This window comes from Diplodia corticola (genome assembly GCF_001883845.1).
Source record: "Diplodia corticola strain CBS 112549 chromosome Unknown scaffold28, whole genome shotgun sequence".
Taxonomy (NCBI): domain Eukaryota; kingdom Fungi; phylum Ascomycota; class Dothideomycetes; order Botryosphaeriales; family Botryosphaeriaceae; genus Diplodia; species Diplodia corticola.
This window is the reverse complement of record NW_017971507.1, coordinates 130,941-153,326: the sequence shown is the minus strand read 5'-3', so window position 1 is coordinate 153,326 and position 22,386 is coordinate 130,941. Positions and strand designations below refer to the sequence as shown.

Here is a 22,386-nt window from a genome sequence, read left to right as displayed (position 1 = left end):
TCCGCCGGATAAGGTACGCCCTCGTGTTGGCTGGACGAGGCGCGCGCGGGGCCGCAGTTCGCGAGAGGTGGCAGCCTTGTCAGGCCGCAAGGGTTTGCGTGCGGGGCTCGCTGCAACAGCGCGTGGCGAGAGGAGCTGGCGATGTGCCGGCGTGGCAGGGCGTTCGCAGACGACAGGTGCTGGCGGGCGGGCGAGGAGCGGCACGGATGGTGGAGGAGTGGTGGAGATGGTCGAGGTGGAGAGTCACCGGGTCTGGATCCGCGTTGGCGAGTGTGGCGCCATTGGTCGCTTGCGTCCCTTCCGTTTTTGTCAGCTTAGCCACGCCCTAAATTTAGCCATCCTGCGCCATTATTGTTATTTTATAAGAAGGAGGTTACGTGCAAGCTTAGAAGAAGGCTTGCGAGTTCGACTTGATCAGAGTCTCGTCCGCATGCTTCAGAACCTCGTGGAACCGCTGACGCAACCGTGTATATGTATATTCTTGCCCGCGCCGTGACGAATCCCATCCATTCCACATGCTTTTCTTTTTCTCCAATCCTCCTATCATCTCCTCCCTCATTCCCACCACCGGCGCCATCCGTCTCGGCCCATTTATACGCCGAACGAACGAGGTTGCAAAGTTAAAAATGGAACCATCTGAGCCTCGTCTTGGCAATGTATACTAAGCAACGGCAGTGGCTGGCTGGCCCATTTCCCTACGCCTTGAATGTCTCAAGCTCCGCCTCCCAGACACTCACCCCGACATGCCGTCGCCAAAGCGATGACGCGGCTTCTGCTTCGGTGCCGCACCACCAGCAGTCCCCCTTTGGTGTATGGTCATGGCATTCTCAAACCCTCCCACAGCATGCCGTCAGCCGCGAGGCTGTTCCCGCAGTAGCACCTGTCAAAAACCCATGCAAGTCAGCTCCAAAGAACTTCAGCCTCGTCACGCCGCCGACCCTGTACTCACCCGTTCGCCTATCCCAGCCCCGCCTACGTGTAACCCAACCCATCGCAGTGTCCAGCACACTTATTCTAGCCGTCGCTCGTCGGGAAACGTGCGGCCTGACTCGGGCTGGTCGTTGCCGTATCCGACCCAGTCCCTGCAGCGGACGGTCCTTGCTGGGTTTGAAGACGGCCTTGTTGGCGCCGTTCTTGCTACGCCTCAAGACCTCGGCGCATGATGTAGGTAGATGACTTCAGATCATCTATATAACATCACATGATCCTCAGTGAAACCAATGGCAAGATGACCGCGACGACCAGTCTTTGTTCTGCCCCCGCAATATCTCATGCCAACGAGATGGCGTTATTCGTAGAACCAACCAGAAAAAGCCATCAGAATCGTATTCGTTGAAACGTCAAGGCAGACCTGTGGTGCTAAGAATAATTACAATTCATGGTGTCATCTTACAGCCAAATCATATGCTCTTTTGCCTTACGTCTATCATACACAGTGAGCCGAGATGTCATTCTCCACCCGAATTCGCATTTCTCAATGTCTTGGGTTAACATCTTTGTGATAATCCTTTTCCGGCCGGCCTTCCTCGGCATTCCAGCCCGGGGCGGTGAGCCCCTTGGCAGCAAACTCCTTGTCCGGAATAATGGTGATGGCCTTGACCTTCCACTTGCCGATCCTGATGAGCAGTTGGTTCTCGTCGAAGATGAACTTCTCTGGGATGCCGTTTTGGCCGTGCTTGATCGGGGTAAATTTCAGCGAGTCGCCCATAGGAGCTATCGAGCTGGGCTCGCCGCCAACATAGGCGCCCTGGTTGACGACGAGGCGGTGGCCCTCGCTCCTAGATGCTACAAGGCCGGCAGACCAGAGCACCTTGGCAAAGTTGCTGCCGTAGACTAGCGACTCGGGTAGGAGGACGTTCATGTCGGGGGCATTTGCGGCAGTCACTTGCGGAGCAAACTTGTTGCCGCTGGTTACGTTGATGAAATTCTTCGGGTCCCCAGGCCTCCCCGGCACGGCGTCGCTTGTTGTCTCGGGCACGGCAGGCGGCGGAGGCTGCTTGCCGAAATACGCCTGATGCTGCGCTGCTGTCGCCTCGGCAGCTGCCTCACCATGGACCAGGTCGACGAACTCGCGGGCAAGGAGATGCTGAGCGAGGCGCTTGCTCGGATCAAGCTCGTGTTCTTGGACGACTTTTTTGATGGTGGATAAGGGCAGGAAGGTGAACAGTTTCAGGTAGCGTTCGACGTCAGCATCCGAAGTCCTAACCAAGAACTAGATTCTGCTCGTCAGCCTTCAGCGTCACATCAGGGGTCGGAGTGGTGAGTATTTACGGCATATAAGTCAAAGCTGGACGTCATTTCCTTGCTCAGCCAGATGGCGTTGCCCGCGCTCTTGCCGAATTTTTCGCCCGACGAGGTTGTCAGAAGCGGGACTGTGAGGCCAAAAGCGGACTTCAACACACCCTTCTTCCGCGGGTCGGCGAGTTTTTCAGTGAGGGCTGGGTCCAAGTTGGCTTTCTTGACGTGATTGATGGCGTCAATGCCGGCGAGGATGTTGCCAAACTGATCCTGGCCGCCAATTTGCAGCTGGACGTCGTTTCTGCTGAAGAGATGCCACCAGTCCCAGGCCTGCAGAGCTGGATAGGTGAACTCGCCCAAAGACATGCCGACGCCGGCTTGTTGGCGCAGCTTGACGGTGTCGCGACTCAGCATGGGACCCAACCTCATGGCGGGGCCCATGACGCGAAGAAACTCGACAATGTCGACCCTGCTCAGCCACTCGTTGTTGTTCATCAAGGCCCTTCTCCATGCCCACTCGCGCATGTAGCCGTACTTGCGTCCCACACGCTCGACGCTGACCCACAGCCTCTTGATCTGGACGTGCATCTGAGCCATGTTGGCCTTGCGGAGGGCCGAAGCCTGATGGTCGCGGTCGGTGGTGCGGCCGGTTGGGTCTCCGATCTTTGCGGTAGCGCCACCAAGGAGAGTGATGGCGTGAAAGCCGTGCAGATACATCCAGAAGATGACCATGAACGGCAGCAGGTGGCCGACATGGAGCGAAGGAGCGGTTGGATCGACGCCGCAGTAGGCGCCAATGCGCTTTGCGGTCATGAGGCTGTCCAGGTCCTCGCGTTTGCTGGTGAGGGTCAGCACGACTGCTTGGGGGAGTTGTCGGGCTCAAGCATACCCGACGACCTGCTGGACGAATCCGCGCTCCTCAAGAAAAGACAGAAAGGCTTGCTTGCGGCCGGCCTGGATCTCTTTGGCCTGCTCCTTCCAATGCCACTCGGCCTCGATGGTCTTGCGGAGGTGACCCTGGGTAATGGGGCGCGCAGAGAGGCGCGGGGCGGGCAGCCGCAGCTGGCACTGGCGGCAGACCCATGCGCGCGGGCGGGCAGCGTGCTGGACGAGGGCGGAGACAATCATTGACAGGCTGAATAAAGTTTTGGACGCGGCGGCGGCGCGCGATGGAGATGCGGCGAGGCGACGGGCGGTGGCGGGCGGCAGAAAAAATGGCCCCTGCGTTGCGCCTTCCTTCTCCGCAGTCGATGTCATTGCCGCCCAGCGCCGGCCGCCGACAGCTCACGACAGCTCACCATCAACGCTGCCATCGACTCCCCGTCAACTCCCCCACCGCCCACCGCTCACCGCCCTCTCGTCAATTGACCTACAAAAGCTCCTCCACCTCGTCTGAGCGCGATTCCTGCTTTCTGTTCGCTCCACAGCGCGTGTCGTGCTTGTACCCGCCAGCTTTTCCCCGCATCGGCTTGTCTGTTGCTTTGCAATCCATTGAGCCTAATTCAATTCCATTGCCAATCCATTGATATCTCCGCTCCCGCTCTGTTCTCTGTGCTTGCTGCCTTCTTGCAAAATGTACGCCAGTCTCGTCTGTTCGCCGCCGCTGGGTCAGACCACGGTGGTCCCCGCCGACCAAAGCTCCGTAAGCTTCCTGGCCCACCGTCCATGCTTCACCCCTCACGCCCCTCCAGGTTCGCTTCACCGCCCTCATTGAAACCGACCCTTCCTCGGAAAAGACGTGGGAAGTCGCCCTGTGGCACAATCATGCCGCGAATGCCCAGTGGGAGAAGCTTGTCTTGACCGAAGGAGACCCTGGCCCGTCTCTGGTATGCGTGCGCTGCTCATCCGCTCAACCTTAGCTGAATCCACCTCAGATGGTCGTCGCCCGCCACGAGTCGGCTCCACGTCGTCGAAGGTGCTTCTCTGCCGACCTGCTCGGACGACCGAACCGCCCAGTCTCTTTCACCATCACCTTCCGCGCTGGCCAAGACGAGCCTTGGAAATGGGCCAACGAGCAGTTCTCCTATTGTGATGGTCACCTCTTGTACCAGCCAGATGAGCTCGCCAAAGCTCCCCTCTCTGACTACCTCAGCGACATCAGTCCGGATCTGCATATCGACCACGAAGCAAGTCAAACGTCTGATACGCTTCTGTGGACTGCAACCGGAAAGGTTGCCGCTGCAGTTGGAACCGAGTCTGGATGGGCTCGCCACACCCTTGGCCTTCCCACACATCAAACTAAATGGTTCGCCCTTGTCCGCCTCTGGAGTCCTTGGCTGGCCCCCCGTCACGGCCGCGAAGTTTTCAATCCAGACAAAGAGGCTGTCCTCGCGTCTTTTCTGAGGAACGACGGCTCCCACTTGGTCGTCCTTGCCATAAGCGGCATAAACGACGTTTTATCCGAACTTGTGCACGACGGCCACGGCAACGTCGTCATTCGTGCGCGCAACGATGCGTCCGAGGAGCAGGATTCCACCGTCATTGTTGCGGTCGGCAAATCTTTTGAGCTCGCCAATGCTGCAGCCATGTACCACGCCCGAAGACTCGTCATGAAGTGGGATGCTGCCGCCGGCGAGATCGAAGCCGAAATCAAAGCTATGGAAAAGAACGAAATGCACGCTCAGTGGTTGCAGGAGTGGTACGATGGGCTGACGTACTGCACGTGGAATGGTCTGGGCCAGCACCTCACTGAACAGGCAATCTTTGATGCGCTGGAATCTCTCCAGAAGAACGACATCAACATCACCACCCTCATAATCGACGACAACTGGCAGTCCCTGGATCACGATGGAGAAGACCAGTTCAAGCGTGGCTGGTTGGAGTTTGAAGCGAACAAGGAAGGCTTCCCGAACGGTCTTGCCCATACCACTGCTGAAATCCGCCAGCGTTACAAACATGTGTCACACATCGCCGTTTGGCATGCAATCCTTGGCTACTGGGGGGGCATCTCGCCGGATGGGAAGATTGCTCAGAACTACAAGACCGCCGAAGTGGTCAAGAAAGACGGCGTGTCAGGAGGAAAGTTCCTGGTGGTCGACGAGGAAGATGTGCCCAGACTATACCGGGATTTCTACTCCTTCCTGTCCTCATCCGGGATCGACTCGGTCAAGACTGACGCTCAATTCTTCCTCGATGAGCTCGACGAAGCGGATGTTCGGAAGCGCCTCATCCGGACCTACCAAGATGCTTGGACCATCAACATCCTGCGATACTTCTCCTCCAAGGCGATTTCCTGCATGTCGCAGACGCCTCAGATCCTGTTCCACTCGCAGCTCCCATCAAACAAACCACGACTGATGGTGCGCAACTCGGACGACTTCTTCCCCGAGGTGCCAGCCTCGCACCCATGGCACATCTTCTGCAACGCTCACAACTCCCTACTTACTCAACATCTCAACGTTCTTCCCGACTGGGACATGTTCCAGACGTCGCACCCGTGGGCGTCGTTCCACGCCGCGGCGCGCTGCGTCTCGGGCGGCCCCATCTACATCACCGACGTACCAGGCCAACACGACATCTCACTCATCCACCAGATGACAGCCAAGACGCCGCGCGGCTCCACCGTCATCCTGCGCCCGCACAACATCGGCAAGACCATCGACGCCTACACCAGCTACGACGACCCGACCCTCCTCAAGATCACCACGTACGTCGGCCGCGCCGCCACCGGCTCCGCCATCCTCGGCGTCTTCAACACCACGCAGCGCAGCCTCACCGAGCTCCTCTCGCTCGACCACTTCCCCGGCACCGAACACGGCGACTACATCATCCACACGCACTCGACCAACCAAACGTCCCACACGCCAACCAAGCGCGGCAGCGCCCACAAGATCCACGTCGACCTCCCCGACCAAGCGTGGGAGATCCTGACCGCCAGCCCCGTCCACACGCTCTCGACGCCCCACCACGCCGACGTCCAGGTCAGCGTCCTCGGCCTCGTCGGCAAAATGACGGGCGCCGCCGCCATCGTCAACTACGACGCCTACGTCGAGCGCGAGGGCTCGCGCCGGCTGCGCGTCTGGACGAGCTTGAAGGCGCTGGGCACGTTTGGCCTGTGGGTGGCGGGCTTGGAGCGATACGACGTCGATGCGGATTTCATGGCGCTGGTGTTTGGCCAGCCGGTGCCGAGGCATTGCGTCGCGGTCAGGGGTGATGTGTTGGAGATTGATGTGGCGAGGGCGTGGGACGAGGGCGGGCAGAAGGCTGGGTGGAGCAATGAGGTTGCTGTGGAGGTGTTTGTGCGGTAGGGGTGGGCGGATGGGAGCGGCTGGGGCTTGCTGCTGCTCACTGCTGCTGGGTGGGTAGGAGACGGTGTGTGTCGTCGATTTTGGTTGGGAGGTGTTGTTGCGCTGTACGTTGATGCCTCGGGTTGAGATGTCACACCGCGCCACTCGGGCCTTGGGACTTGGGATCGGTTAGGTCATCATGGTTTGGAAACAATACAACGATTCGGATTGAAAGCTCCAAGTTTCGACGGGAATGTGGGACTTTGAGGTTGCATGGCAAATCTGGAGGCTGGGGCTGGACATTGAGAGGCGGAAGGTGATGGTGGCTATGCTCAAAAGGGTTGTCATGTCAAGCACTTTGAATGGTATAGATTAGTAGCAAAAATTGAATTTTCCATATTCTTTATTCTTGCTGAATCTCAACGCTTCGGCGCCTACGTTAGAAAATGCCAACCATCTACTCTCTCACGGGTTGCTTCCCCTTTTCCTGTGACGGTCTCAGCCGGAGCGTAGGTGGACTCCTGACTACTACCTCCGGATACTCTTTACCCTCGAACGGCTCCACTTCCTCTCCGCACCAGAGCTTCGGCTTCTCGAACGTGATGAATCCAGTCGTGCAGTCTTGAAACAGTGCTCTCTCTAGATCTTGACCTTCCGCCATTTGGACAAAGCCGATTACCTTCCAGTGAGGAGGAAGGCGCCATGCCACTTTCATGGAACGAGCCACGCTGTTGAGTTTTTTTTTGAACTTTGGGCCCCGTTGTTCTTGTGCGACTCGCTCAAGTGCTTTTCGCTTTTGGAGACGCTTGCGCCGGACCTTGGGATTGGCGATCTCATCCCAGCGAGCTGTTACACTCGAATTGGTCGGACGAGCACCCTCCTGTTCAGGCCGCGCGCTGCTGCTGCTGCTGCTGCTGGGGTGCGGTATCGGCGCGGGCCAGCTGATCACTGATTGTTGTCTCCGCTTTAGACTGGCGATTATGTCCTTCGCGCCCGGATCCAGATGCTCGGCCAACTCCGCGAGCCCACCCGACCTTATGAGATGTTGTTCGATTTCCGCGAAGTAATTGTGGACTTTCTCGATGTGGAAGTCTTCAGAGTAATTGCTGGAGGCTGCGAGTATTTTCATGATTTCCTCCATATCCTTCTCCCAGCTCAGCACGTCGTACAACGAGCCTTCGTCAATGTTAACACGGGCGGGTCCAGGCGCGGACATGTTGAAGGAAACAAGGTCCAGCGTCGTAAGGCCTCGTGCCGCACTACTCCCTGGCAATGGCCCATCGGTGTTCACAATGGCGTCTACATTGAACTTTCGCTGCTCAACGAGCAGCTTCACTATATCCACATGGCCATTTAGGGACGCCTGGTGGAGTAAATCCGTCCGTCGTTCTTCTGTATCCACTCGATAGGGGAACTGGTCGAGCATGAACTCAAAAATCTTCAAATCCAGTATCTGGTCGGTCCGGGATGAAGGCCTAGGTTGGCCGATAATTTCTGTAAAGCAGTATGGGGCGAAATGCACGCCCCCATGAGCCGCAAGCCATTCGAAACTGCGGACTAGACCGGGCGTTCCGTTAAACTCAACCCTTTGGAATGCTACCTGCGTGGTGTTTATGCGCTTGCGGAAATGCAAAAGATCAGAGAATACCGAACGCCCATAATAATCTGGGTCGCGGCACAGCAGCGTCCTCAGCTGCTCTTCTGAACAATGTTCCGCAATCATGTCGGCCGCCGGAAGGCTGACATGCGAGAGGGCAAAATAAAGCGATGCAAATCCGTTGCTGTCCTTCTCCATGACGTCGGCACCGCTTGCCAGCAGCAAGCTCAGAAAGCGTGTGTCCGGTTGACGTATGCAGGCCACATGGATCGCTTCGTCTTTGGCCATGGCAGGAAGATGCGGGAATTCGGTGAGGAGATATTCGAGACAACGGATGGAGCCGTATAGGACACAGCGACACAGGGCCGTATAGTGGAGGTGCTCCTTGCCCTCTTGCCACAAGTTTGCGGGATCTTCTAGGTGAGCCACAATGTCGGATCCTCGGTCCCGGAGATGTTGGATATAGAGCTTGACACTAATGATATCGTCGAAGCGGAGAGCATCTGCAAGTGGGCTTGATCCAATTGATCCTTCTGCCGGATTCAAGCCCTCGGCAAGGAGGACATGAAGGGTCTTCGTGTAAGCGTTGTCGTACTCGCCACCGTGCATGGCTCGTCTCTCGACTTCGAAAAGGTCGATCCCGGACTGTGCGATTGATAGAAGTTTCGAAATGGGGATCTCCGTTGCATCCTGCAGTTCGGGACTGTGCTGGCACATGGCAGGGTTTTGATTGTAGAGCTGGAGAAGCATCCCGCCTATCTCGTGGTATAACAACCCAAAGCTGAGTTCAAGGGCCGTGGAGATGTTTGGTACGGGCACATCACATTCGACATGGATGCAAAAGATCGCAGATGCGAGGAGTGGCTTCCCACGTTTGATGGCAGAAGAAAGGGGAGAATGCAGTGATAGATCATCACCCAACACCCCTTTGATCAGCGGGGACTCGACAGCGGCGAAATGGTCCAACTTTGCGCCCTTTTTGTAAGCGGTTCTCGCAAGGGAGGCCGCTTGTTCATCAGGAAGAGCCGATAGTTCATGTAGAAGACCCGACAGAACTGCATCCCAGTCCGAGGCAATAACGGTGCCATGCAGCATCTTCTCCACTTCTTCCACCTTTCCAAACATAACGCTCTCACGTAGAGTGAGCTGTCTCTTGAGGGGGGGCGGCTGAACGAGGTATGGCTCCAACTGAGACATGAAAAAATTGGTACTTTTGATGTCGCCATTCTCTCCTGCCTCCTTGTAAGCCGAAGGCCTCTCCAAAATTACTTCTCGGATGAGTTGAGAGAGCCGTGGCCACCGTGTGGAAAGAATTTGCATTGCCCGGGTCGAGTGTGAAAGTGCGAGGAGTGAGAGGAAGAGGCGCATTGGAAACTGTGACTCGAGAGAGGTTCCCTCCACCATGAAGCTGGCCAAGCAGATTGCCGCCTCACTCCCGTGGAGAGCGGCATCACGTATCCATTCCATAGCCTTCTCACGGTCTAGAGATTGAGAGGACAGGGAGGTTATTCCCATGAGGATGGAAAGCCGAGCTTTGGTCGCAAGATCGTCCGGTCCGCGCAAGTCTTTCACCGCCGCCTGAAGTGCTTTGAGCTTTCTTGATACAAGGCGCATTAAAGCATCATGTAAGCAGTGTAGGAAGTCTGTCGTGGAAACTTCATCGGTAAAATACCCTGGGATGTCGTCGGTGATTGGTACATAGTCAATCCGGCTGTCAATCTCTTTGATCCCAAGAATACTTTGTTGGTTAACGATATTAATGAAAGCGGCCGAAGATGTCCAGCTTCGAATTTCTGGAGGCTAACGTTGTGTTAGCAAGCTGAATTTACATTAGTATTTTTCAATTATCACTTACCAGATCTGCGTAGGCGCCGTAGGCGCTGGGACGATCGAACCCGGAAATAGTTGCGCCTTTCTCTTCCCTTATAATTCAGTCAGCTTTCCTAATCATTTTTGATACCTTTCTTAACTACGCCCTTTGGACGGATAATAGACGAAAAAATAAATAGCGCAAATGGAAAAGGGGATGGTTTTAGATCCAACTTACAAGATGCTTCTTCCGACGCACTCAGCGAATGGCAAAAGACTATGTACCAGCCCTTCGGTATCAGGCCTTAGCCAAAAGTAGGGTTGGAGCGGTGGAGTCAGGAGGCCGAGCAACTCAGCTTGGCCCATGTCGCCCGTTCCGACTTTGGTGAGCCTCTCTGCGAGTGCGGCTATGACGACCTTTTGGCTCTTGACGTTGCATAGGTACACCCGGACGTCACTCTCTTTCAGCCCAAACGGAGGTATGAGGGATGTCAGAAAGCAGGAGCTCGGTCCTTCAAGTGCTCCATACGCGCGACCAGCCCCACCCCAAATGCTTCCCACAATCAGACCATATGAATACACGTCTGCCTTTTCCCAATCAACGTCGGGATCTCGGTTGAGAATCTCGGGAGCACACCAGAGGGGAGTAACATGGACGGGTTCCCCACCGACCTCTTCGCAGTCTTGGAAGCTGCCTCCAAAATCGGTAATCTTGGCCACGACTTGACGGATGGGATCCATGTGACTGAAGATAAGGATATTGTCCGGCTTTAGGTCACCATGAGCGAAGCCGGCTTGATGAATGGCGTAAAGCCCTAGCGCGATGTCGATGGTTACATGCGTTTTCTGCTGGCCTGATAGCCCCCCGCTAGGGTATTTTATCATGTAATCCAACGTGCCATGTTGTCCGAGCTCCATTGCAAGGACCGGGAATGGATCGTCCATGCGCCATCCGATGAATAGAAGTTGCACGACATTGGGATGACTAGAAAGCGAGCGGTGGCCGAAGGCTCTTACTTCTCTCAGGATCGTGTCGAAGACCAGATGGCGAGCAGTTTTACTACTGGAACCGTCGTTAGGCTTGTGCTGGTGGAAAAAAATCTTCAGTGCGACAGTCGTGTTCGGCGCCAGCACCGTCTCGGTTTGATCGTCTGTGACATGTCGAACGACTTGGGCAGTCAGCCCACTGCCAAGTACCGACACCTCTTGATCGAAATCCTTTCGCTTGGTGAGCCCTATCTCACCTATATTCACTGAAGGAATGCCATAGAGAGCGGACTCCGCCAAGAGTATCTCGAAGCCATCCCCACCAAGACCTTCAAGGAAGCCGATGGTGCGCGATGTCCCGGAAGAAGCAGAACCTGACCCAAACCTTCCAGAGCGCGGGTAGGCTTCCTGATCGGAACTTTGGGGGTCTGAAAATGACATAGTAAGGTGGCAACAGACGGATGAGCTTGAAGTAGTTGAATGTGAGCAAAGCAAATTCAGGAGCCTCTCATCAACATATTGGATCCAGCCAAATATTGATTTTGGCCGCGTTATATACAACGCCGAGACGCAGCTCTCATTCAGCACATTCGGCTTGTCACTGTAAGACCATACCATACGCTTAGCACTGGTAGGAACCGTTGGATGACGTTCATGCAGGCTGACGCATTTTCATGCGTGACACATGCCAGTACCAAGCTGCCTTCAGCTTCTCACGTTACCAGCGCTGGGGGGCCTGGCAGCCTAGGTAGTCGATAGCATGGTAAGTTGGGTCTAGAAGCTAGCGTCCGTAGCGGCGGTGCCCTGGTCTAGCTGCATAATATCGTGGATACCCATACAGCCTGCTACGGAAATCTACGGCCTCAGTCCACGATTAGCGCCTTAACAAGCAAGGGAGAATGCGACGTAATTAGGTCGATCTAGCTCTGGGCTAGCCAGATAAATTCCTCAACGCTTGTCGACTCTACAATATTATTCTCATCCAAGGTTAAGAATGCGCCCTGTGCGACACACATTTTAAGGTACCGCATGCGATTAATTCTAGGGTTAATAATGTAGCAGCCCGCTAAATCTTCCCGTAAAACAGCATACTGCTATAGTTGTAACGGTTCCTTAATGCACACAATAATACCCAGCCGCCGGGTTGATTCTATACATCCCGTTTTACGGGGTCGGGAGTTCTCGTCTAGCTAGTATGATTGGCTTGCTATGTAAGATATATCTGCAAACAATCAGTACTTTAGGGTTATATTAAGACGGCTGATGACATTATATTTGTTCCAAAGGATTCACCTATATTATTATTGCCTTGGGTGACTGGCGCTTTTCACCGGTTGAGGTATACGAGGCTATAAGTGGGATCGTAAGTTTAGCCTCGAATAGCCGGAGGGTTTGGTTAGGTTCCGGAGGCGGCTTTCGGAGGATACGTAATACTATTCTTAGTACTAGAGCGATTTAGCAAGAGTTAAAACGCCCCCTTATTTAACTTTTTAATTACATGTTATCACATACATTACTATATCGGGTATCATATTAGGGTTCTTGGCGCTCAAGTTGAACCAAGCGTTTCAACAATTAAAACGCATTTTTCAACTTATTAGTTCGCCGCTTAAGGCAAGGTGTTACCTAGTAAGCTCCTTAGCATAATAAACATTAGACTCCCGCCGCTAAAATACTCGGCTACCGCGTAATAGCCTTAACTACCGCATAACAGCCACGCGATCGTGACATTTGGCGATAGAACCAGCAACCTTAGTTTACTATACAAACCAGTCTTTCTTGCGTCATCGATTGAAAAATCCCCCTAAATTACCCCGTGTTCATGTCTTGCTAAATCGCTCTACTGAAGGATGGCGCTGTTGATTAGCAAGTGCATATAGCCTAGAGCGGAAGGGATGCCTTCTGTTTGGTATCACGGTGTGACCGGTGAGTGTGGGGCCAAGAATGGATTTTCCTGAACTCGTGTTGTGACTATAGATCATTGCCAATATAGCACTACTGCTGACGGTTCCTGCCACACCCGCACTACATAGCCTTCCAGCCTTCTACCGTTTGTGCACAGCCTAAGCCTTGCATGCAATCAGCGGCCGGATCACCTTCTCCAGATATTGTTGAACGAAAAACATGTCATCTGTTTCATCATCGTTCGGGAGGCGATCCTGTAGCAGCGTCATCACCACCTTCTGATACGCTGTCCCCATCCGCCACCCCAGATCCTTTACTACCCTGTCCACCAAGTATGTTCGCCACGCCGCGCGGTCCGTCGGCATTTTTCGCGGGTCCTTGAACGAATTCGCCACTAGGCCCCAGCATCCAACCTCGTATAGCACGACGCCCAGGCCGTACAGGTCTCGCTGCTTGGAGAAACCCATGTCCGCGTCGGGGTGGTAGTAGTGCTGCAGCTTCCTGTCTTCGAGCGGACCTCGCGATTGCGAGATCTCACCTTGGGGGCGCGAGTACTGGAAGCCAGTAATAAAGGGCTCCGTCACTGAGATACCGCCATCGTCATCGCGTTCGAGGAATACAATGTTACCGCTGTGGAGGCCCTTGTGCAGCCATCCAGCGGCGTGGAAGCGGCTGAAGGCCGACGCTAGAGTGAAGGCAAGCTGGAAACGGTCGCCAAGGGGCGGTATGGGAATGCGCCCTTGATTTTTGATGAGCGTGCGCAGCGTCTTTGGGGGTTTAGTGTGTAGATCTCCGTCGTAGGGGTGCGGCGTGTGGTCTTGCGGGGGCCCGAAGACATAGCCGATTCGCTTGGTTCCGTACTTGGACTCGTAGTCCAAGTCGTCGTACACACCGTAACAGGTCGGTAAGCGGAGGGTGCAGCCGCCTAATCGTTCAAGTTGGTAACCTAAGGAGTGGATCCACTCGACGTATTCTGTCCATCTGTTCCCTGTGACGACGGGATTCCACTCGATCCATACGGTGAGCATGGTACCACTCTGTTGAGTGAGGATCCCAAGTGTCGACGAGCTTGTAAGAAACTTCAGGTCTTTGTCTGTGATGAAAGACGGGCGCCTGAGGGATCTGGGTGGATGATCTTGTTGCTGTAGTTGGTCCTGTTGCAGTGATTTCGCTAGAGCAGACACTGCCAAGGTGCGATCAAAGTTGTATCCTGGGTCAGCCAAGATCTTCAGAAGCTCGTGATCGTTGACAGACACTATGACGTGCGACAGTAGGGCTTTTGTGAGCAGCTGTGGTTCGTCGTAATGGAGGGTGAAATCTCGCAAATCCACATTGAGTGCTTGAATCTTCGAGACGACTTTTTCAAAATCGGCCTTTCTCTTCAACGTCCAGAGGAATCTCGCCTTTGGTTTCACCGGGTACTTTGCCGGTATTCGATGTAGAGAGACGCCGGCTTGTAGGTCGCCGCTTGAGTCCCGGCTCCGGAGCTCTGGCATACCGATTTTGTGCTTTTCCACCAGACGACCTGCCTCTTCATTTAGCTTGCCTATCTCGCCAAGGATACGCACTACCGCCTCTTTGATATAGGCTGGTCTGTCTTGGAGCGTGCATTGCTCGACATTGGCTGGATTGACCTTGCAGAGGTCCCCCCAAACCCGCAGCCGTATAGTCTCGATATGGTATCTGAGGGCAAGGTGTCCGCAGCCCTCCTTTGCGTCGTCGGAGAAAGATTGGATCCAGAGTGCCCCGTCGACGGCACCCTTGAAGGCCATGATGAGACCGGCCACGCCAAAACCTAGGTCAACACCAGACATGTTTGATCGAATGGGCGACGATATGATGGAAGCGATTGGAAATAGAAGAAAATATCGCGTGTGTGAGAGCAAAACTGTCGAAGACGGAATGGACGGGGTTTAAATCTCTTCTGTCATAAACCTTATCATATTTTGGAATTACTGGCAAGCTAAGCAAGAACACGGAAACACTCTGGCAACAGATTTTAGGGCTTAGTTGAAATGAATTGTCTTCCACGAGTAAATGCATCCGTGCAGTCCGAGTTAACAGCTAAGCTGGAGTTACGTCGGCTAAGGCCGTAGCTGAGGTTGCGATTGCGTTGCCTAAAAATAAGGCTGTAGCTGAGTTCGAGACCGCGTCCGCCCTTGGACACCATGGTTGCGCGATTGGGGCCTCCAACCACCCGCCAAATCGGGGGGTCGGCGGCGCGGGTCGCCGGTTGTTATTTAGGGCACGCGATTGATCTGATTGACAAGCGCAAGCGGGGTCCGGGGGTCCAATTATAACCCAGGAGGGGTCTTCAGGTTAAGCGCAAGCGGCCTACTTATAATTATTAGACATCTAAAGCCCGCTTGCAAGCATTAGCGCTTACGCTTGAAACCCCTATACCGGGTCTCTATAGCCGCTTGCAATCTGCTTGCGCTTGCAGCGAGCCATGCCGGTTGTTCTGGGTACCCGAACATCCCATCGACCCCGATCGCCGCCCGCTCGCCCCTGCCATCAGACCGGACCTGCAATAATAATAACAATGCACGCAAACTGAACCTCGCTGGAAAAAAGCATCCGAGGCGCAACGAACATGGACACTTCCTGTTCCAGGAAAACCAAACCATCCATCCGTGCCCGGCTTCATAATCAACGACCTCGCCATCGAAAACGATGCCCAAGGATTCGGCACCATCGGTCTATACTCTATCCGTCGACGAGACCCAACTCCCCGCCGAGTGTCCCGAACTCGCCGGCATCATCGGCGCGAACGCGACGTCCTTCACAACCTTCGTCTGCAAAGCGTCCATCTCGGAAATCACCGTCGCCACCGACTTCAGCCTGCCCGACTACGCCATCAAGCGCATCACCCCCGACGAAAGCTCCGCCCGACCCGTCATGACCAACAACTTCCTCGGCACTTGGCTGCGGCCGCTGTCGTTCCCAAACGACATCATCCCCAAGCTCTTCCTCCAACCCACCGCTGACACCTCCTCGTCCTCCTCCTATAGCACCTTCTTCCAAGCCCTCATCGCCCACACCCGCACCTCATCCTCCTCCTCCTCCTCCGCAGACGCAGACCCCACCACCTTCCCCGCCTCCTCCCTCCTCGGCGCCGCCAACTTCCCCGCCCTCTCCGCCCTCCTCCGCCACCACTTCCGCATCATCACCGCCCAGGCCGCGCACCACGCCCTGCGCGTCCCCACCACCACTAATCTACCCACCACCACTAATCTATCCACTACTAACCTACCCACCACCATCCCCGCCACCCTCACCAACCCCAACGCCCCCCGCCTCCGCCAATCCGCCATCTCGACGCACGTCCTCGCATCCCTGCTCGGCACCATCGCGGCGTGCGTGGCCGTCACGTCCCTCGGCACCGCGCGAAGTGGCGGGGATGTGAGGCGTTTGTTGCCGAAGAATCCGTGCGGTATCGCCGCGATGGGGAGCTTGTTGGCGGGGGCGGGGGTGGAGGAGAAGGAGGAGGAGATGGTGATGATGGTGCGGGATGATGATGGTTTTGTTTTTGGGTTGGGGTGGTGGAGGGGGAGGGAAGACGGGGAGAGGTTTGGGGTTGGGGTGGGGAGGAGGAGGAGGGGGAGGAGGGGGCAAGGGGATGATGGTGATGACGATGATGATGGGCGGATTGAGTTGAGGGGGATGTGAGTGATACCGCACGGTGAGGTGGATCGGGATGGGGTCATGTACCTGGTAGGTAGCTCGCTGTTTCTTCTTGGGAATGAAGAAGAGAAAAAACAAAAAAAAAAAGACAGACGAGCGATCTGTCTCATCCGCGGAGCCACGCCCCGACAGCTCACCCGCCATCTAACGCGTACCGGATGAATGAACGTACATGCACGAGCACAGAAAACAAGACAAAGCACCTTCTCTCAAACAAGAAAAAGAATTCTTTTTGACCACCGTGATTATCTCCTATAACTCCTTTACCGAACGATTCGTTTTGGAAAACCCCCACTTGCCACAGTCTATCCGTTGTGACGGCGACGACGTAACATAAACAACATACATACCAAGCGACTGAGATACTTTTCTTGCTCCACAACCCCCCCGTCCCCGTCCCCGTCCCGCCTATCTACAACTCACATCTCACGCCTTGTTCTTCTCGAGCCTCCTCCTCTTCGACCGGAGCTTCTCGGCCTGCTCGTCCTTCTTCTTGTTGCTGTACGTCATCTTCTCGAGCAGCTTCCTCTTGCTCCGCGACATCATCATCTTCTGCCTCTCCAGCTCCTCGTCCTCGGCCTTGTCCTTCTTGGCCTTGCGTTTCCGCGCGTCGCCCTTCTTCTTGTCCGCCTCGTCCGCGGCGTACGGCTTGCCCTTGGCCTCGGCTTCGAGCTCGCGCTGGTGCTGGATGCGCGCGGCTTCCTCGTCGTCGATGTCGGATTCGAGCTCCTCGGCCTCGTCCTCCTCATCCTGATCCTCTTCGTCCTCGTCCTCCTCGTCAGACTCGTCTTCGGAACCGGCGACGTCCATGCCCTCGCCGGCTTCGACCTCGTCGGGCAGATCCAGGAGCTTGCTCTCCTTGGCGGCCTTCTTCTTGGGCGCCGCCGCCTCCTCTTCCTCTGCCTCGGACTCGTCCTCCTCGTCGGCTTCTTCGGCCTCGCCCTCGCGCTCCTGCTCCTCGAGAGGCTTGGTGGGGTCGTACTCGCCCTTCTTAGGCTTGACCCAGGGACTCAGGTGGGGCGGGAGGGTTGCGCCGGGGGCGTAGAGGTCGGGTCGCAGGAGCCTGCCTTGGTTGACGCAGTCCCACACCCACTGCGGCTGGATGTAGGTGCGGCCGGGGACGCGGGTGCCGGGTTTCAGTCTCTGCACGCCGTTGGCCTCGCTGCCGTTGAGCTCGGCTTCGGAGAGGGTGGGCACGGGGATGTTCGGCCGGTCGACGATCTGGTGGGTGATGGCCGGATCCGACTCGTTGGTGGTGTAGGCTCCGTCGCCGAGCACGGCGTCCCAGCCCACGCGCTTGCAGCCAAAGGACTTGAGGAGGAACTCCAGCGGCTCACGCGGCGTCTCGCGAGAAAGGAAGACGGTGAATTTCTCGAAGAGCGCGGCGGCCTCGGTGCTGCTGGCTTGAGGCTGAGGGAGCACGTCGGCGTCGTCGCCGGTTGCTTCGAACTTGTCAATGGCGTCGGTGGGCAGCTCTGCGTCGGCAGCGTCGTCGGCGTCGTGCATCTCGGCGTCTGGCTCGGCGAGGGTTGCGACCTTGTCGGCAGCTGCCTGAGCAGCCTCGGACGTCTTTGCGTCACCGTTGGCAACGGGCGCGGCTGCGATTGTGGGCTGCTCTCCAAGGGCCTTGCCCTGCAGGGTGAAGGCACCCAGCTCTCCACCTTGGTCGTCGCTCTCCTTGCTAAACTTGGGTGGGTACAAGAGGCCGACCGAGTTGTACAGACGGAAGTTGACGAAGCCGAGAAGGGTGGTGTAAAACTCGACAAAGGTGCCCATGATGCGGAAATCGACGTCGTTGGTGACGCGCTGGACGAACTTGTAGGGAACAAGCCAGAGGATGTCCTGGCCCTGGATGGTGGCCTGGTAGTAGATGCCCTTGATGGAGAGGAAAGACTTTTTGAGCGAATGCGAGATGATGAGGTAGTGTTCAAACTCGAGCGTCAGGCGCTTGCACAGGGCGATGGTCTTGGCGGGAACGGCGACGGTCGAAGGCAGGTTGGCGAAGAGGAAAAGCATGGACAGGCAGTCGTCGAGATCGCGGAGGGCGTCGACGAAGGTGGGATAGCGCTCCTTGATAACGTGGTCCAGGGTCATGCGCGGCGTCAGGTTCTTCTCCAGACGGGCGGCATCGCGGACCTCGCCACGGCCGAGAGCGCGGCTGATCTTCTTGGCCAGAGCCTTGTGGTCGCGGAACTTGGCGAGCAGGGGTTCATGGAGCAGGTATTGGATGTCGCGGGTGTAGTAGAAGGTGGTCGAGTGCGAGGCGCTCTTGTTCGCCTTCTTCTTGTTGCGCGGCTCGCGAGGGTAGATGCCCTTGAAGATGCATAGGCGGCGGAAGTCGGGCAGCGAAATCTGCAGCTTGCGGACGGCCTGGGTGCGGGTGATGTAGTTCTTGGCCGCGCCAGACTGGCCCTTCTTTTCCTTGCGTTTGGTCATGGCTGCGCGTCGTCTCTAGCCAGTCAGCGGCGCATTAGAAAAATGAGATTAAAGATTGAAACAAGGAGCCAAAAGGTGACTTCGAAACGGCGCATGGGGTCAACAACGCCGAGAGCGACTATGAAGAATGCTATGGCTATCTCGCAGAGAGCGAGAGTAGTGAGAAAGAAGACATCTGCGAGACTGCGGAAGACGGCGATGTTGCGGTTTAAACCGAAGACGAGGAGGTCCTCGAACTGGTGGGCCATGGCGCGATGGTGGTGGATAACGTGTAGACGGTGATGGGGATGGCATGGCGAGAGCCGAGAGAGCAGCACTTACAGGATTGAGCAGCCCGGGGGAGAATTGAGCGGAAGGCGGGCGGGAGAGAAAGAGGGAAGGAAGCGGGCGGTGTTTCTGGATGCGACGAGTCGGCTCCGCAACTTTTTCTGCCACCGCCTTGGCCGCCCTGCACCTTCCCTGCAGCTCCGGAAAACACCACGGGGACCTCCCGTCATCGCCCGTCGCCGGCCACCATGGCATGACTCCCGCACCTCCCCCACGGCCCCCAATGGCTCTCGACAAGCAAAAGGCCCTGCTCTTCGGCATCGCCGCAGCTCTGCGCCTGTTTCTCTTCGTCGCCTTCCCCTCGCTCCCCAACTTGCTCACCGATCGTGTCGAGATCTCCACTCCCGTCACCAGCTTCAAGCGCCGTATGTTGCGCCCCACATGCTGGATGAAGGCCGTGCTGACTCTGCGCAGTGCAGGAGGGTCTCTTTCTTTACAAGCACAATGTGTCCCCCTACGACGGCGGCGTCTTCCATCAGGTCCGCTTGCCCGCCCGCTGCTTGCGCTCTCCGCTGACATGGCCCAGGCTCCGCTCCTGCTCCCGCTATTCTCGCTGCTGCCTGACATCTACGTCTTTCCGCTAGCCACCAATCTGGTATACATTGCCGTGGACTTGCTCAGTGCCAATGCCCTGATGCGCATTGCCGAGACGGGAGAGAATGTGTCGTCGCGCCTCTTCACGTCGCCGCGGAAGGGCCTCCACTGGGGTGGCTTGGCGGTTGCCGCCGGGTCCGTACACATGCGTCCTCTGCTCAGGCTGATACTGACGGCGCGGGCAGCTACCTGTTCAATCCTTTCATCATGGCGACCATGCTTGGCCGCCCGACGTCGGCCATCACGTCGCTGCTCCTCTTGACCTCGATGGCGAGTGCTACGCGCGGTCGGCCGTTTACCTTCGTCCTCGCCATATCGCTCGCGTCGTACCTGTCGCTGTACCCGCTCCTCCTGTTCCCGCCGCTGCTCCTCTTGTGCTACGATGCCGAAAGCCGACGCGCCAAGCCGGACAAGGCGCCCACGCCGCTGGTCTTCGCGCTTTTCCACACTGCAGATCTCGTCTTCACGGTTGGGGCGCTGTTGTTCTTGTCGCGTCTGCTCATGGGTAGCTGGGAGTTTATTCCCTCGACCTACGGTGTTCACCTTCTGCTACCAGACCTCACGCCGAACGTCGGGCTGTGGTGGTACTTTTTTATTGAAATGTTCGACTCGTTCAGAGAGTTTTTCCTGGGCGTCTTCTGGCTTCACATGTCGGCCTACGTTGGCGGACTGAGTTTCCGCATCCGCAGCCAACCGCTATACGTGGTGGTGGCGCTGCTTGGCATATTCGCCGTATTCATGCCATACCCCAGCATCGCCGAGACGGGGCTGTTTTTGAGTCTACTTCCTCTTTACATTCATGTCTTTCCACGTGAGTAGTCCCCGCCCTCGCCGTGATTCGTGTCGCTGACAGGCAATCAAGTGACGCGCTACGTCTTCCTCGCATGCGCAGCGCTGCTGTACGCCAGCTTCTTAGGGCCGGCATTCTACTACCTCTGGATCTATGCTGGTTCCGGCAACGCCAACTTCTTCTATGCCATCACGCTGGTGTGGAGTCTCGGGTTGACTCTGATTGTCGCCGATGTTACGTTTGCAGTGCTTCGCGATGAGTGGGAGGCAGAACGGCCGGAGATGAGGGGCAAGGAGGTCCGCCAGATTTAGGCAGCATGCCCAGGTAGAATAGCGAAGATATCTTTATTCCTCGAGCCAAGTCTCATTTTTGTGTCGGGCAAATGCATGGTGCGCCAGACACAGGTGAGGGTGTTGTTTCAGCACACGTGCGCGGTTGTCAGGGTCCAGGACACGGGCGAGGCCAAGCTTAAATGGCCCACCCTCCCCGGCTGCACTCTCGACCTTTACCTCAACACCAGCTCTTTGCAACACCTTTCTGTGGCTGCAATCTCAGCGGACCTGCAACGCTTCTCTGGGTAAGTGGTGCTTTGACAAGCTGAATACCTATGCTCTTACTCCCCACATCCTTCCCTGCCTCGACATACGGTAGACACTTCATCCTATCCCACTCCAGCTCCAAGCCGGACTCCAACCTCACCTTTCGCACGACCGTGTCTGACAACTTCTCCAACCAGCCACCAGCCGTTCACTCTCAAATACCATCGAATCATCGCAACCCCACGCGACCACCGACAACATCCACCATGGGCGCCCCTAAGAGCAACACGCTCACGCCGCGCGACCTCGAAGTCGCCGGAAAAGTCTGGCAGTGCTTCAAGACGGAGCCGCAGGTAAGCTCTCCCTCTCAATTCGACTTCACCTCACCTCACCTCACTCACCCGTCCCATCTCACCTCGCCTCTCTCCCTCCACCTCACCTACCTTACCTCACTCACCTCACCCGCCGGGCCGCCCTACTCCTCCACAACCAACAATCAAAACAAAAAAACGCCCAAACAAACACCCCCCACCACGAAAACCACAAAAACCACACACACACACACTAACCAGCCCCCCCCTCCCCCACCAGGTCGACTTCATCAAGCTCGCCCACGTCGCCGGCTTCAAGAACCCGGCCTCCGCCTCCGCCTGCTGGAACCCGATCAAAAAGAAACTCATGATGGCCGGCGGCGCCGGTGCCGGTGACGTCGCCGCGTCCGCCTCCACCCCTCCGTCCGGCTCTCGCAAGCGCAAGGCCCCCGCCGCCGCTGCCGCCAACAGCAACGATGACGATGACAACGATGACGATGACGAGGAGTCTCCGGCGCCGAAGAAGGTGGTGAAGAAGAAGGCGGCGGCGGTGGCGAAGAAGACGAAGGGGGCGGTGGTGAAGGACGGGAAGAAGGCTGCTCGTCGTGGTGCGAAGAAGGAGGTGGTGGAGGACGATGACGATGAGGAGATGGGCGATAATATCACGGTCAAGGTCGAGAACGAGGGCGCGGAGGATGCGGACGATGAGGAGGTCTTGGCTGAGTTGGACATGTTTGAGAGTGCGATGGGTGCGGCTCTGGGTGGGGAGGTGTAGGTTGGGGGATGGGGTTGGTGGAATGATGGAATGATGGACTGATGGATGGGTTGAGTGGAAAAAGTGCTTTGCGATCGGATGGGCTGGCTGGCTTGATGGATGGTTGGCTGGATTGAGTGGAGGGGATTCCGGTTTTGCTTTTTCTTTTCTTCTTTTTCCTCTTTTCTC

General features: G+C 56.5%; 7 protein-coding genes across 7 annotated transcripts; 3 read left to right on the top strand and 4 right to left on the bottom strand.

Moving 5' to 3' along the window:
- Nucleotides 1–1,474: 1,474 nt before the first annotated feature.
- On the bottom strand, nucleotides 1,475–3,495 carry BKCO1_2800046 (tyrosyl-trna synthetase; the record flags this gene model as incomplete). The annotated part of the gene is made up of 3 exons (XM_020273695.1): nucleotides 1,475–2,212; nucleotides 2,272–3,076; nucleotides 3,128–3,495. 3 exons carry the CDS (start codon nucleotides 3,493–3,495, stop codon nucleotides 1,475–1,477), a joined length of 1,911 nt encoding a protein of 636 aa, XP_020129991.1.
- Nucleotides 3,496–3,811: 316 nt separating this feature from the next.
- Nucleotides 3,812–6,485, top strand: BKCO1_2800045 (glycoside hydrolase family 36 protein; the record flags this gene model as incomplete). The annotated part of the gene is made up of 3 exons (XM_020273694.1): nucleotides 3,812–3,880; nucleotides 3,930–4,064; nucleotides 4,113–6,485. The coding sequence occupies 3 exons, from the start codon at nucleotides 3,812–3,814 to the stop codon at nucleotides 6,483–6,485; spliced, it is 2,577 nt and encodes an 858-aa protein (XP_020129988.1).
- Nucleotides 6,486–6,921: 436 nt separating this feature from the next.
- On the bottom strand, nucleotides 6,922–11,298 carry BKCO1_2800044 (serine threonine protein kinase; the record flags this gene model as incomplete). Its single annotated transcript, XM_020273693.1, has 3 exons — nucleotides 6,922–9,861; nucleotides 9,917–9,983; nucleotides 10,109–11,298. 3 exons carry the CDS (start codon nucleotides 11,296–11,298, stop codon nucleotides 6,922–6,924), a joined length of 4,197 nt encoding a protein of 1,398 aa, XP_020129989.1.
- A 1,622-nt stretch (nucleotides 11,299–12,920) lies between these two features.
- Nucleotides 12,921–14,576, bottom strand: BKCO1_2800043 (protein kinase-like; the record flags this gene model as incomplete). Its single annotated transcript, XM_020273692.1, has 1 exon — nucleotides 12,921–14,576. One exon carries the CDS (start codon nucleotides 14,574–14,576, stop codon nucleotides 12,921–12,923), a length of 1,656 nt encoding a protein of 551 aa, XP_020129994.1.
- An 859-nt stretch (nucleotides 14,577–15,435) lies between these two features.
- BKCO1_2800042 (uncharacterized protein) lies at nucleotides 15,436–16,431 on the top strand (the record flags this gene model as incomplete). The annotated part of the gene is made up of 1 exon (XM_020273691.1): nucleotides 15,436–16,431. One exon carries the CDS (start codon nucleotides 15,436–15,438, stop codon nucleotides 16,429–16,431), a length of 996 nt encoding a protein of 331 aa, XP_020129995.1.
- Nucleotides 16,432–16,872: 441 nt separating this feature from the next.
- BKCO1_2800041 (ribosome biogenesis protein pescadillo) lies at nucleotides 16,873–19,130 on the bottom strand (the record flags this gene model as incomplete). Its single annotated transcript, XM_020273690.1, has 2 exons — nucleotides 16,873–18,897; nucleotides 18,945–19,130. 2 exons carry the CDS (start codon nucleotides 19,128–19,130, stop codon nucleotides 16,873–16,875), a joined length of 2,211 nt encoding a protein of 736 aa, XP_020129992.1.
- Nucleotides 19,131–19,432: 302 nt separating this feature from the next.
- BKCO1_2800040 (gpi transamidase component pig-u) lies at nucleotides 19,433–22,218 on the top strand (the record flags this gene model as incomplete). Its single annotated transcript, XM_020273689.1, has 8 exons — nucleotides 19,433–19,574; nucleotides 19,624–19,688; nucleotides 19,736–19,938; nucleotides 19,989–20,614; nucleotides 20,666–20,889; nucleotides 20,992–21,170; nucleotides 21,245–21,485; nucleotides 21,724–22,218. 8 exons carry the CDS (start codon nucleotides 19,433–19,435, stop codon nucleotides 22,216–22,218), a joined length of 2,175 nt encoding a protein of 724 aa, XP_020129898.1.
- Nucleotides 22,219–22,386: the final 168 nt, after the last annotated feature.